The sequence below is a fragment of the Oncorhynchus gorbuscha genome, linkage group LG16, assembly GCF_021184085.1.
Source record: "Oncorhynchus gorbuscha isolate QuinsamMale2020 ecotype Even-year linkage group LG16, OgorEven_v1.0, whole genome shotgun sequence".
NCBI classification, from domain to species: Eukaryota; Metazoa; Chordata; class Actinopteri; order Salmoniformes; family Salmonidae; genus Oncorhynchus; species Oncorhynchus gorbuscha.
In genome coordinates this window covers 19,440,706-19,455,768 of record NC_060188.1, presented here as the reverse complement: position 1 = coordinate 19,455,768, position 15,063 = coordinate 19,440,706, and the positions used below count along the sequence as shown (strand labels likewise).

General features: G+C 42.1%; 3 protein-coding genes across 5 annotated transcripts in view; all 3 read left to right on the top strand.

Moving 5' to 3' along the window:
• The first annotated feature begins 377 nt into the window (after nucleotides 1–377).
• Nucleotides 378–2,719, top strand: LOC124000144 (nucleolar protein 12-like). Its single transcript, XM_046306320.1, has 6 exons — nucleotides 378–571; nucleotides 908–1,013; nucleotides 1,167–1,215; nucleotides 1,384–1,541; nucleotides 1,630–1,724; nucleotides 2,136–2,719. Exons 1-6 carry the CDS (start codon nucleotides 459–461, stop codon nucleotides 2,347–2,349), a joined length of 735 nt encoding a protein of 244 aa, XP_046162276.1. The 5' UTR covers nucleotides 378–458; the 3' UTR covers nucleotides 2,350–2,719.
• A 3,336-nt stretch (nucleotides 2,720–6,055) lies between these two features.
• Nucleotides 6,056–10,202, top strand: LOC123999051 (serine/arginine repetitive matrix protein 2-like). Its single transcript, XM_046304399.1, has 3 exons — nucleotides 6,056–6,223; nucleotides 8,151–9,917; nucleotides 10,141–10,202. Exons 1-3 carry the CDS (start codon nucleotides 6,133–6,135, stop codon nucleotides 10,200–10,202), a joined length of 1,920 nt encoding a protein of 639 aa, XP_046160355.1. The 5' UTR covers nucleotides 6,056–6,132.
• Nucleotides 10,041–15,063, top strand: part of triobpb (TRIO and F-actin binding protein b) — a 24,518-nt gene continuing 19,495 nt past the window's right edge. For 2 of the 3 annotated variants that reach the window (XM_046307153.1, XM_046307152.1), the window contains exons 1-4: nucleotides 10,041–10,440; nucleotides 10,598–10,733; nucleotides 11,145–11,222; nucleotides 14,586–14,642. In XM_046307153.1, coding sequence (XP_046163109.1) covers nucleotides 10,232–10,440; nucleotides 10,598–10,733; nucleotides 11,145–11,222; nucleotides 14,586–14,642 — 480 coding nt within the window. In that variant the 5' untranslated portion in view covers nucleotides 10,041–10,231. Of the gene's footprint in view, nucleotides 10,441–10,597; nucleotides 10,734–11,144; nucleotides 11,223–12,591; nucleotides 13,035–14,585; nucleotides 14,643–15,063 lie in introns of those variants that run through there. The other variant, XM_046307154.1, reaches the window with a different exon arrangement.

Genomic DNA, 15,063 nt, shown 5'->3' with positions numbered 1-15,063 from the left:
GTTCAGAGTGGAATGTGGTCTCTGTTTGAAACTTGCACAGCTACATTGGTCACACTGCTCTGGTGTAGGCAGTGTCCACCAAACAGACTATTCCACCCTGGTAGGGCTTTGGTTTCAACAGTGCTACATTTTTGATAGCAGCCAATTTGTTTTTGTATTTTCAACACAGTGTCCATAAATATCGTTGCAATATTAAAGTCGTACACTTATCAATGTTTAATGTATGCACGGCAATGTTATTTTACTTGCATCAGAATTCTGAATAACTAACATTTAATTTCGATGCACTTTTTTCAATTACTCTTCTAGAACTGGGCATTGGAGAGAATGGCCACAATTTCAAAGAACCAAAGTGCTTGGGAGGTTGTCCCAGTCGGACCACATTGTATGATGCACATACAAAGCAGGATATTCTGAAGCAAAAAGCCAGCTGAAAAACAAGCTCACGTGTTCTCAAAATGAAAAACTTGAAGAACTGGAACAAAAAGGAAAAGGGGAAGCATGATAAATTTAAACCTGGATCTAAGAAAAGAGAAAAATGTGTGGTCATGTTCAACGATAACGAGCGACAGTGAGTTTGGCATATTATAAACAGCACAGGAGTCCCAACGCATAGCAAGCTAACGTTAGCTAACTATAGAGCATCTCTGGCTAAACTAGCTAGATTGCTAGGTAGGTCTCATTTACATGGTCAGCTTGTATGATATGCCATCATCGTTGATAGAGAATCATAAGCCACATCATCCTGCCTCTCTGTCTTTGAGAAATGTGTTTAGTGCACCTCTAATTGGTTTGCCAAGTTCCCATTAATCCTGTCAGTAGTTAAGTATTGGTGAATACAAGAAAGTGACGACAAGTGACTTGTCATGAATGTACTCATCTGTTTGACTTATCGTATCTCCTGCAGGGATTATCTGACAGGATTCCACAAGAGAAAGGTGGAGAGGAGGAAAGCAGCAGTGGTGGAAATCCAGAACAAGATAAAGGAGGAGCAGAAGAGAGTCAGAGAAGAGGTAAACACCGGCTAAGAGAAGGAACAATATTTCATTTAAGTGTTAAGTAGACATGGTGTGTAAAACTTGTCACTTTAGTAGCGTTTTTGATGAAGGGAATACTAACAATGTGGACAGAAGGGGGCATGAATCATATTTACTCTTTAATTCCAGAGACACAAGGAGTATTTGAAGTTGCTGCAGGAAAGAAAAGAGGCTCTCGGTGAGTTTGAGCGAAATAATCAAACATGTCAGCCAAGCTTGACAGAATATGGTTGGATGCCTTCACTTGCCCTTATCTGCGATTTCAGGTTTAACCAGAAGTAAACATGTAGTGTGAATTCATTTCTTCTGATTACTTACTCTTATTGTTATGGTTAATTCTCCACAGATGAGGATGATGATGATGAAGAAGATGAATTGGAGGATGTGATAACGGGCACAACCGAGTCTGTACAGTACGATCACCCCAACCATACTGTTACCGTAACAACCATCAGTGACCTTGACCTCACAGGGGCCAGCCTCTTTGCACCAGCAACCAATCAGGTAAAGCGTTTGTTTCAGATTTCCACGTCCCTTGTGTTTGGAAAAAGTTTCTCTGAAAGATATTCAAACTGTACATTTTCTTTTGTAGGTTACTGAGGATGGTGAGGAGGAGGAGGTGGTTGAGGAGCAGGAGAAAATGGGCGCTATGCCAAAGAAATCTGGGAATCCCATCCTCAATAAAAAGTATGTTGTGTTTATCTTCACTCACATTTAATGAAAAACACTTGTACTCTTTCCTTGTCAATAATAGTTAAAATATTTGAATGCACAATTTGTGGCTTCATATCCAAAAAAATGAAAATGTGTCATTTGACGTGTCTATCAATAACATTTTATGTGTTATTGATAATGGTCATAATCACTGGAGGATTTTAAAAAGCGGGTAATAATTTATGCAAATTGCATTATTCCTCAACAACTGTGCTATATGCCCTGCTAATGAATAGTAATGAGCCCCCAAGTCCTGTTCTATTCTCATTCTGTATTCAGTTCTGACAGCTAATTCAGTCTAATATGATGCCTATATAACAATATGAGCAGTGTGGTGGCAAGTTATTCTCACACGTTATTATCCCCCCTCCTCCCTCTCTGCAGAATCTGCTCACTGAACGCCTCGCTCCACGCTCACCAGACGCAGCGGAAGGGAAGCAGGAAAGGGAAGCAGGAAGGCAAAGGACGAGGCCGGCCAACAGACAAGAAGCCAGGTGCCACAGACAAGAAAGGCAGAATTGAGAAGAACAGAGTTGGGAGGACCAGCAAGAAGCAAAGACGCAGACTGACTGGGAAGAGGGTACATCACAAGGACTGAGAGTTATGAACAAAATAGATTTGCAGTGTAAGGGTCTGTCTGGCCTCTTTGTTTGATCAGGATCTTAAGCAGCCATGATAGACATTTAGAGTTTGTATGGTACCACTTTGGAAAGTCTACGGAGCAAACAAAATCACAAATACACAAACTGCACATATTCATTCTCATTGAAAGCCAATGTCTGCTCGATTCAGAGCGGCCGTTTCAAACACTGTTTTGTTTTAACCAATTGGACTCGACCTGTCTGTTTCCTTTGTTAGGCTCTCTCCTTTCAACATGTTTGTTTATATGCTAACTGCTTTGGTAATGTTGTATTTCATACAATGTGTATATGCTCAAAGTTTGATTAAAAGAAAAGAATATATACGAATCACTTGCTTTAATATTTTTGTAGCGTTTATATCCTTGTATAAACCTATAGTTTGTGAATCCCTCTAGTTCTATAGCCTATTGTTTGATAGGAAACCTGACTCCTCAGTCAACATCCTCTTCAGAGCATCAGAGAATAGATCTTTACGTGTGTATTTCTAGACATAGTACCCCTATGCCCCCATTTGTTTGATTGATTTCAAGAAATGCTGTATAATCAAGGATTTTAATGTATGCTATTCTCATACCTTGGCAGTGTTTATTTATTTACACTAACCTGAGCTAACGCGGGCCATCTGTCACAAGCAGTTCATTTTGCTTTCTAAAGCTCATGATATCTAATACAACCTTCAATAGAGTAACTGTCATGCAACTGACTCCATATTGGTTCTAGATCTGGCAGACTGATAGGTTCTCTGTAAAGTTAAGCAGAGCCAACATGGCAGTCAGAAGTGCATCAGTTTCATCCATTGTCGGAACAGCCAATCAGATCCATGTAAGAGTAAGAGCCTCAGGGGGATTGTGAGCAGAGGAAGAGGCATGTGCCGGGGGTCAGATGGACAGTATAGTATCTTTCTCTAAATGGCATATTCTCAGTTTAACTGACGGCTGAGGACTCTTCTGTCAGGTATCGTTGAAAACCTCTTCCTCTCAAATTCAGAAGAGAATAATTCAATGGAAAATAATATACATTATGAAATCTAGCGATGAATTATTCAAGACTTTGACTTGTATTTAGATTTTCATTGCTGAAATGTTTTTAAATTGGGATGTTACCAAGTGCTTTCAGTGACGTTTAGTAATGATATAATATGCTGGAAAGACTTCTATAATCCTCCTTTCTGTATTGTGTTTCACTATATCCTCTTGTGTAATTAGTTTTCACTTAGCTTACCTGTTCCGTTTTATCACACTAACCATGAAATAATGGCCCTTGTGGATCAAATATGCTACAGCATTGCTTCAATGTCTTACACTGTGTACATTTCATAGAAATGTTGAAAGGGTTTTAGCTGTTTTTTTCTCCTCATAGACTACTGTATATTCTTTTGAAATCTACAATTTTCCCTGAATTACTACTGGTACTACTGTTTTACCACAACCACCTTTTCTACTTTGTGGTGTTTTAGGCTCATTATTAAATACTGTGTTTGGTTTTATCTGCCTTTACAGCCTGTGTTGTTCCTCAGTGTTCTCAGAGGGGTGCGATGAGTGAGTGCCTGCCACCTCTTGCCGCGCCATGCCCCTCTCCGGCGATGACCTTATCTGTCCCAAGTTTCAGCCCAACATCTTCGACTCCTCCCGCTGCCACGACTGCCTGCGCCAGAAGCACCTACACTCGGGCACGAGTACAGGCACGGGTACAGCCGAAACACCACAGCAGAACCTCGCAGTGGAGAAGGAGCCAGGGCAAGCCACTGGACCTCCACCAGCACCACAGGCCGTGGAGAGGGATACCAGTGCCAAGACAGAGGGAGAGGGGACTAGAAGAGTGGTGAGTGATTATCTGGGCCTATACAGACAGGTGGAAGGTAAGATATGGGGTCAGGGAAAGGCTCAGATCTACATTGAGGTCAGACAGTCAAGGATCAATACACGAGAGAAAGTAAGGGAAATGGCTGAGTGGTAATGTTGACTTTGAGTCTACTTAAACTTTGGCTAGCAGACTTTTTCGTTCCGGAAGGGGAAGCTACTCCATTTAACCAGTAACACCCAGTGCTGAATTCACTACAATGTGCTCAGTAACAGACGTTGGTGAGGCATGACCCTGTGTTGAGTGTAGTGAATAAGGAGGAACGTATGAGGGAAAATAGATACAAAGAGGGCGGTGAAGAGGATGCTCCCATTACAAATGAATGAAGGGAGATCATTTACTGCCCTTTTGGGAATCACTGGTAACATTATACATGATGGCAGGTTACAGAAAGCACCGGTCGGCCCACATCTACACATAGTATGTCATTGCAAAGGCACATTCATTTATGAGGCCACGACTGTTAATTGGTAGCATAGCACTCTCCTTGTTTTGCCTTTGATCGCCACAAATTAGGCAAATATACATTTTGTGGAAGTCAGATCTTATCTCATTGCTTTTCATTGCTGTGTTACATTGCAATACCTTTTGTATACCTACCTTGTACTATAATATTATAAAGTTGTTGTTGATATTGCCATTAATTCAAGTCAAACTGAAGATGAGAATGTGTATTTTAAGACAACCCAGAGGAGGGTTGTATATGTCAAGAAAAAAACTGCTATGAAATAATAATGAGGAGAACTACTGTCTAGGTAGAGTTACAACGGTGCAACTCTAATCGAGAGACAGACAGAACGTGTGAGTATGAGAGGAACGTCTTGAGGAACAGAGGAGTGAGACAGAGGGGAGATTATTCATGAACTTCCCCATATGGAAATTAATCTATAAAGAGAGACTTGGAGGTGTTGCGTTCAGGTTTGATAATGATGACTGTGTTAAACCTGTGTTCATTGTTAATATGTATCTGTAAATGAATGAGGCATTGCAGGCTTAGTGAGTTAAATTGTGCTAGTTCCAACAAAACGTTTAGTTTCTATGGCTGCTCATTGTCATATCTTGTCAGTGTTTGCTTTTCTCTCATAGTACAAACAGTATTTGTCAGTGTCTGCTATTTGTTTTTTTGTGAAAATGGACATTGAATTTCGTTTAACCAGAATTACTGACAATTGCAGAGAGTGCTAGTTAACATGGTATTACACTTCAATACATTAAGTCACCTGTAGCTCTATTGGCTGATGTTCTGTTTTTGTTTGCCGTATGTTGTGAGTGGTATGTGTGTTCTCGTTGACCTATCAGGAGGACTCTGATGGCCTGTCAGTGGTGAGCAGCTACTGTGATGTCAGCGGAGATCAGCTGGGTTACGAGGAAAGCTCCTTATACATCCTGAGCCCTGACTGTGACCTCTACATCTGTGACGGAGACAACGACAGCACTGACAGGTTCTCTTCAGAATCTATTGGCTCTAGTGTGTGTCTGAGATAGAAGCTCCACTAAGGAGAAGTGTTTAGCACAAAATCATGTTTGTTCACTCTATGCACTTGTGTTGAGATATCTTTGGAGACTTGCCATTTCATTGGGCTTTATATTTAGGTATTTTGCAGGGGGGAAATGTCATTTACGAACTAGGTACAAAGAACGTCAAACAAGAAGCTCATTGAGCATGCTTTGTAACCCAAGTAGTCAATGAGCCTTATATTGCAATTATAGAGGGACAATATATATACTTTCTCACTCCCTCATTCTCTTCCTCTCTCCAACATTATATCACCATCTCCTCTTCCAGCTGTCGGGACCAGAGTGTCTACGCTGATCTCAGTGGCTCCATCAGTGCAGAGGACGACTACCTGCCTCTCCGGCACCACTCAACCCACCTCACCATGACCCGCCTGGACCCACCACCCCACCGAACCAACCCCAAAGCCTGGATGGAGGAGGACAACAGCAGGGGCAGGATTGGCAGACACTCAGGTGAGGACTGCACTTAACCACATGTACAGTTGAAGTCGGACGTTTACACGCATTTAGGTTAGAATCATTAAAACTAGTTTTTCAACCACAAATGTCTTGTTATCAAACTATAGTTTTGGCAAGTTGGTTAGGACATCTACTTTGTGCATGACATAAGTAATTTTTCTAACAATTGTTTACAGACAGATTATTTCACTTATAATTCACTGTATCACAATTCCAGTGGGTCAGAAGTTTACATACACTAAGTTGACTGTGCCTTTAAACAGCTTGGAAAATTCAAAAAAATTATGTCATGGATTTAGAAGCTTCTGATAGGCTAATTGACATAATTTGAGTCAATTGGAGGTGTACCTGTGGATGTATTTCAAGGCCTACCTTCAAACTCAGTGCCTCTTTGCTTGACATCATGGGAAAATCAAAAGAAATCAGCCAAGTCCTCAGAGAAAATATTGTAGACTTCCACAAGTCTGGTTCATTCTTGAGAACAATTTCCAAACACCTTACAGCTGTAATCGCAGCAAAAGGTGGCGCTACAAATTATTAACTTAAGGGGGCTGAATAATTTTGCACGCCCGATTTTTCAGTTTTTGATTTGTTAAAAAAGTTTGAAATATCCAATAAATGTCGTTCCACTTCATGATTGTGTCCCACTTGTTGTTGATTCTTCACAAAAAAATACAGTTTTATATCTTTATGTTTGAAGCCTGAAATGTGGCAAAAGGTCGCAAAGTTCAAGGGTGCTGAATACTTTCGCAAGGCAATGTATATCCACAGTAAAACGAGTCCTATATCGACATAACCTGAAAGGCTGCTCTGCAAGGCCACTGCTCCAAAACCGCCATAAAAAAGCCAGATTATGGTTTGCAACTGCACATGGGGACAAAGATCTTACTTTTTGGAGAAATGTCCTCTAGTCTGATGAAACAAAAATAGAATTGTTTGCCAAAAATGATGATGAATAATAATTATGTTTGGAGGAAAAAGGGGGAGGCTTGCAAGCCGAAGAACATCATCCCAACTGTGAAGTACGGGGGTGGCAGTATCATGATGTGTGGGTGCTTTTGCTGCAGGAGGGACTGGTGCACTTCACAAAATAGATGGCATCATGCGGCTGGAAATGTATGTGGATATATTGAAGCAACATCTCAAGACATCAGTCAGGAAATCTTGGTTACAATGGGTCTTCCAAATGGACAATGACACCAAGCATACTTCCAAAGTTGTGGCAAAATGGCAACAAAAAAGGACAACAATGTCAAGGTATTGGAGTGGCCATCACAAAGCCCTGACCTCAATCCTATAGAAAATGTGTGGGCAGAACTGAAAAAGTGTGTCCGAACAAGGAGGCCTACAAACCTGACACAGTCACACCACCTCTGTCAGGAGGAATGGTCCAAAATTCACCCAACTTATTGTGGGAAGCTTGTGGAAGGCTACCCGAAATGTTTGACACAAGCTAAACAATTTAAAGGCCTTGCTACCAAATACTAATTGAGTGTATGTAAACTTCTGACCCACTGGGAATGTGATGAAAGAAAATAAAAGCTTAAATTAATCATTCATTCAACTATTATTCTGACATTTCACATTCTTAAAATTAAGGGGCGATCCTAACTGACCTTAAACAGGGAATTGTTACTATGATTAATTGTCAGGAATTGTGAAAAACTGAGTTTAAATGTATTTGGTTAAGGTGTATGTAAACTTCCAACTTCAACTGTATCCTATTACATTCATAGGTGTTATTTACATGATGATGTTGTCAGGTACCTGTGTTCAATATCATGAGTTGAGGTGGGACTTATTGATAGTAGTGTGGAAGTATCTTGTAGAACTGTGTTGTGGACATCCTTACAACTACTTGGAATGTATCACTAATAACAGCGTTTAGTATACCATGTGATGGAGTGTTTTTCTTTTTTAGGGTTAAAAGAAGAAAGGAATCGTGAAAGTGGCTACTTCTCTCTGGGGAGGGCGAAAGGTGCCCGTTCTCTCAGGGATCAGAGCCCCCCACCCGTTTACCGCCATTCAGAGAGGGGACACCCCCTCTACAGCAACCGGAGCCCTGAGCCCAAAGCTACCATCCCCTTCAGGAACCCTAACCTGGGGCTGGCCTCAGAGAGGTTAAACCCAGAGATACTAAACCTAGACCTGCCTCTGGAAATCCCTGAACCTCCTGATGCATTTGATCTCACCATTGAGGTTGAGGCTCAGGTGGGCCCTCGCTCCCCAAGCCCCACCCCTTTTAAGATAGCAGAATCCCTGGCCTCCACTAACCGGAGGGGTTTCAACAGCTCATACAGTAGAAGAAACTCCCCTTCCTATCAGGAGTCTGGGAAGTTAAATGCATCGAGACAAAGCTCCTCTCTGTCCCGCTCCTCTTCACCCTTACGAAACACCTCCCCATTCAAACGAAGTGAATGTACCACCTCCCTCAACAGACGGGGCTTAGACTCTGAGGGCTGGTCTCAGGGGTGGGACCAGACTTCTAGAGGTCCCCCCCAGAGCTCTTTTGGACGAGGTGTTGATATTAGAGGCTTGAATAAAAATGTAATATCGATGGCCAGTTCAGTTAGTTCCATACCACAGGTCAACTCTGTTTCAGATTTTAAAAGTGCATTGCGCAAGAATGAGGCAGACAGCTCCTTAAATGGTCGTCGACGTGACACACAAAGCTCCGCCCCTTCAAGGGGGGGTTACGAAAGCCCCAGACAATCCCTGGTCCGCAAATCTGAAACAAGTAACTCCTTAACTCCCTCAAGAAGGGCTTATGACACCTCCAACCAAACCCTGCTTCGCAAATCTGATGGGAACAGCTTGATAAATGGTAATGGTCGTGAAAGTCGCAATTCTTCTCCCTTGAGGAGTTACAATGCCACCAGCCAGTCCCTCCTTCGCAAATCTGAAACGAACAGTTCTCTCAATGGTCATAGTCGACACGGCGGCCGGTGTGGCTCTCCCATTAGGGAGGGTTATGATGCCGAAAGACAATCTCTGCGGAAATCAGCTTCTAGGAATGACTTAAATGTTTATGCCTATGAAAGTGGTAGCTCTTCACCTTCTAGACGTGGCTTTGACACTCCTTGTCAATTCCTGCTATGCAAAAGTGAGACACGTGGCTATGGAAATGGTCGAGACAGTGGAAGCTCCTCTCCCTCTAGGAAAGGCTATGATGCCCCTAGCCAGACACCTCTGCGCAAAAGTGAATCCAACAGCTACCGGAATAGTCAAGGTCGAGACAGTCGAAGCTCCTCCCCTTTGAGAAAGGGATATGATCCCCCTGGCCAATCACTGCTTCGTAAATCTGAGACAAACAGCTCTGTCAGAAGTCAAACTCGTGATCGTCCTACCCCCTCTCCCTCTAGGAGAGGCTATGATACCCCGAGCCAGTCATCACTGTGCAAAAGTGAATCCAAAAACTTTCTGAATAGTCAAAGTCGAGACAGTCGAAGCTCCTCCCCTTTGAGAAAGGGATATGATGCCCCTGGCCAATCACTGCTTTGTAAATCAGAGACAAACAGCTCTGTCAGATGTCAAAGTCGTGGTAGTCGTAGCCCCTCCCCTTTAAGTAGGGGCCGTGACACCCCCGGCCAATCACTACTGCACAAATCTGAGAAGAGTGGGGCCCTCAGCGGTCGGAGCGGTGACAGTCACAACTCCTCACCATCCAAAAGAGGCAATGACCCACCAGGTCAGTCACTCTTCAGGAAAACCACCAGTGGTGGTGACTCCAGCCTCTCTTACCAGAGACAAAACAGTTACGGTGATGCTTGGCCTGACTCTAACCCCTCCCCTGGCACCTGGCGAGGCTCCACCGACTTCCTACATAGCACCTCCCTATCCAGGGAGGGCAGAGAGAACGAAACATCTGCCCCCTCTCAGAGGGCCTCTGCTGTCACTTGGGAAACCACTAGGAGTAGCAGTAGTAGGCAGGGTCTGGAGACTCGTAGCTCCTCCCCAAACACAAAAGGATTGACCAACCGCAACCTAAGTCCCTCCCCTCAGATGCAAAGGCACACCTCGTCCCAGAGTTCCATGGAGTCCTCGGAATCTGGCCAGTTGTCGGGGGAGTCAACAGAGAGGAGTAGGGAGGAGTACGCCATGATGGCCGATCTACCAAAGGTCAAACCTGTCCTCCAAAGGGAGCAGCATGGTCATGTTGGACAGACTCCAAACCCACCCTCAGGGAGACAGGAGCTCTTCAAACCAGCAAGGTTAGGGTTTTCCATTGTTGTCCGCAATGTAATGCTGTAAGAGGTAGTTGTAAGTGGTTTCTCCCTCTGTATTTCACCTGTGACATCAGCATTGTGTCACTGACAGTTTTTTCCGTATTAATATGTTGTATCTAATGTCACGTGTGTGATGTTTTAGCCACTCCCTCTCCAAGCATCCCTCCAGAGAGTGGCTAGATGACTCAGGGGACCTAGAGAGAAACCACATAGAATGGCATAATGGCAGCAGTGGTAGACTGTCTCGAGTACACTCGTCCACCTCTTTGCACATGCAGGTGAGTTGTTCTGCCAATTTAGTGCCTTTGAGAAGTGTACTGTAACTTGGTCAAAATAAACATTTTATTTCACCTCATTTTAACATTCTGTCATAAAGAGCACATGTTCAACTTCATAAAAAAGTAGTTCTCCCAAGAGGCTAAGTGCCAAATAAAGTAACCGGGTTGACGATTTCATCCTCCATCTTAAATCAGCCATAAATCCACTTGTGACAGGGGGAATGGAAGCTTGTTGTGTGCAACACGGAGTGACAATTGAATGCAAACTTCACAAAAAATGACATTGTTAAAAATGTGTAGCCTGTCTCTCTATGGGTTACAGGGTTGATGTGTTATGCTTGACCTGCTCAGTTTTACACCACAAAGCACCAGAAACATTTACACTAATAATTACAATCTCATCCTTTACAGAGGCCCAGCAGCCCCACTATAGAGGAGGAGGCCAGTCCTTGGAGGGCACAACATAGCTCTTCTTTGGAACAAATGCAGGTACAGGTCTACTTGTGTGTGCTTTCTGTAGCCTTTATCAAATTGTATATTCTCTTTATGGAGGTTGTCTAATTTAATGCAGAAGGTGTCCCATGTACACAGGTCATCAGTCTATGTTTCCTTCAGTTTACATAAACTAAACTTCCTCTACTAAGGGGCATGGCATGTATATGCCTTTTCTCATTTGGGTAAAAATTCTGTCCTTCATCCTTTCTCCTCCGTGATCCGGAAACCGTTGTGGTTGAGGAGATGTCAATTTGTCAGTAGGCGAACAGAAGAGTGTCCTTCCCACCTCGATAGCCACCTTCCATTGACGATAGTCATGTGTATCCTACCAGAGTCCTTCGCAGAGGAGTTTTGAAATCTGCCGCACCCCCTTTGAACCAGCTTTCGTTTTGTCTGAGGAGAAAAGCATGCACATGTTCAAAAACAATATATAATTGTATCTATACATTCTACACGTCCCCTCTCTACACTGCCTCTCATCGATTACCTTTTTCAAAAGGAGGTGAGAGAGGATGCAGAAGTTGAGCAAATCCAATTGAGAAAAGGCCAGAGTAAACATTCACCTGTCCACATCCAAACTTCCTTCTCCGATCCTATTATAAAATGGCTTTTGTGTCTTTAATATTTATTGCCCTGTTGCTGATTTGAATAATGGTCAACATCTAGTATTTATTTACGCACATGCTTATTAGTGTACAGTATATCTAATCTGAAAGTTTAGTTTTACAATGCTTTCCTCCTGCATGCAGTCTATTTTGTTTACAATGTTACAAACACATATCTGTCCATTTATTCAGGTTATGAATTCTAGAAGTTGCTATAAACTGCTTTTATAAACTGGTATAGGGCTTCTCTGTTCAATTCAAACGCAGTGTGACTTCAATGCTTTATTTTAACATTCCTACATTTAATTCAGACTTTGAAGTATGCCCGTGGGTTGTAGGTCTGTTTCTTTCACCTGAATCCTACTGGCGTTTCATAGAGTGAGCATTGTCAATTGTGGGCTGCTGGGGCATGTGTTTCAAATTCTTGGCCTGGGGTGTAATCACTAGTCCAAAAAGTTAGGAACGTTTTTCAACTAAAACGAGAGTTTCTATTGGACAAATGCAGGGTTGGTCACTCCCGTGTGACACCGTTTAATAAACGTTTTGCATGAGAATCGGCGTAAAATAGCCTCCCAAGATTTGACCGAGTTAGCATAAATAATCTTAGCTACTCAACTAAGGAATGTCATAAATGCTGTAATGTGTATTTTAGTAGAAGCTATGTGGTCTGGAAGTAGGTGTCATTTTTTTGGCAGTGTACAGTCTATATTTCAATATTCAAATGCTCTGAGCAGCCCACTGATCACTTGATTGGTTAGCTTGTTTTGCTCAAACGATTCTTACAGATCCGCCCAGGAAGTGGCAAACAGGGCGAGAGTGCAGAACGAAAAACATCTTAACAAACGGCAAACAAAAAGTTGTGAAATTGTGGCTTTCAAGGGTTGTGTGTGTCAATGATGTCTATAATCTTCCGTTTCTGTTGAAATAGTCAATGGAAAATATATTTGAGCGATAAGATACAGTTCACCGACCCAAGAGGGGTAGAAATGGCGGGGTTTGTTTTAGTTTCTAGCCTTCCTGCTAGGCAGACAAGTTTTTAAGCGAACGGATCAGCAGGTAGAAAACTGAAGCAATACTTATTCAACCCCGATCACATTAGTACAAAATTCGATTTTTGGACGAGTAGGCTATTGCAACAATATTTTTTATTTTAAGTGTTTGTTTTTCTCTCAACTGCCTCCTGGGTCCTACTAACATGACGGTACGTTTGCCTTGATGCCACTACTTTAATTACATTTCCATTTTTTGGGGAGTCTATAAATGAACCGTGTTCCAAGACATTGTTGCACGAATGTGTAATTGTTCGCCGCAACCATTAGGCAACATGGAACATTGGTGATTATAATGGTTACGTTTAAATTCGGGGAGTGGGTGTGTCTATATTCATGTGTTTCGTGGCCTTTAATTATTTTATAGTTTGTTTTCTACACATAACGTTATGTTTTTTTGTTGCGTACTTGTGGCTATAATTTATGCCATTGCCAAGGGCTGCCAGGGCTAATCAAAAATGTATGGGTATTGTATTTGTAAGCGCATTAGGGTTATCCAATGGTTTACAGTTCTAAGTGTCAATTGAATTAGAGCAACATTGAGCTCCATGTATTGACTGTTTGCATGTGCAAACGAACACCTCACCCCAGTCGTTTGTTTAGTTAGATCCCTTATATTTTATATACTATTTGAAATTGGTCTTTGATGAATCTATATAAATGCATGATTCTATAAACCTATGGTTTATTCCTTCAAATGAATAAGCAAGTGTTTTAAAGGTATACTTATGTGTGCGGGTGCGTCATCCTCATCCTGGCACTTTGTAAAACGTCTATTTGCTGAAATAACGTTAACAGCTTGCCTCCGATGTTTCCTCTTGTTGCCCACTATTCGTTTATTGCGTCTTAATTTCAAAATTAGATTAAAGTATTTATGTAGTCAAAATGCTTTGAGAGACACATACATACACCAGTATGCTTATAGTTACTTAGAGGACACATTTTATCATCATAAGTCAACTCATGGGAAGGTCGTTCTAAGTCTACCTCATGCTGTAACCATACATCTGCCTGTTAATGTTCCTCAGGCCTTGTAATGGTTTGGCTGGAACAAAGCACAGTGGTGTTTACAATGTGACATCTTATGAGTTCCAGTGAGAACAGGCAGTGATGCCAGGTAGAGGGGGAGGGTTGAAGGAGATAAAGACCCAAACTGAGGAATGTAGATGGAAAAAGCTTCCTAATCTTGATCCAGGATCACCACCTCTGTAAAGTACCTCACAGGTTTTCTCCTGGCTACAAACTGAAAGGATTCCAACAAATAGTTGAGACTGTAGTGGTTAAATGTCAGTAACATATTAGTCTGTAGTTTAAATTACCTTCAAATCTCTCTACATAGTGTTCTGCTCTAGTTCCCCCCATGTCTGCTATGTTGATTATGTTACTGTTACCTTAGCAATCATTTATATTTATGTCTTCTCTCTCATCACTCAAAGGTGTGCTTTTTTTGTTTGTTTCCTGTTGTCTTTAACACTTCTAAAAACCCTCTCAACTTCCATGTCCTCACACATTTGAATGTACACGCAGGTGTTTGCCATGGTGCACTAACTGCATGAAACGCCTGCCCTTGTTTAACTTCGACATGGAAAAATGTTGGTCTTTTATTATGAACATCCTACGCTGGCATCCTGTGTTCTACTTTTGGGATCGTCTCACTTCTTCAAAACGGTTCCCTTAACCTGACACTTTGTCTTTTCTTGTAGCCCGACCTCCTTAACTTCAAGAAGGGATGGATGTCAAAACTGGATGAGAATGGAGAGGTGAAGTCATGTTCTTCTTCCTTTCTTAGGACTTTCTTTCTTGTCTTATTTAGTCAGAAGTCATGTATCACTTGTTTATCTGTTTTCTTCTTTCTTTCTAGCTCTCTTCCCTTCTGCTTTCTTGTTTGATTCCTCTCCTACTTTCTCTCGCCTTCTTTCCCTCTCTCCTAATGAGAAAGCTTGTGCGTAAGGCGATAGCTGCAGACTATCCATGTGTTATCCCAGTAATAGCTTGGTGTGCCCAGGCAGGCACAACCGGTATGTTCTAGCAGGATAAGACTGAGTATGAAACGTCCTCATATGAGCTTGTGGCTCATTGTATCATCTGTGTGCTAGGTTTGTATGTTATGTGTTTGAACTCATTTTGAATTCACAGTACAAACACTTAGATGACCCATACATCACTTTAAGCACTCTTTTT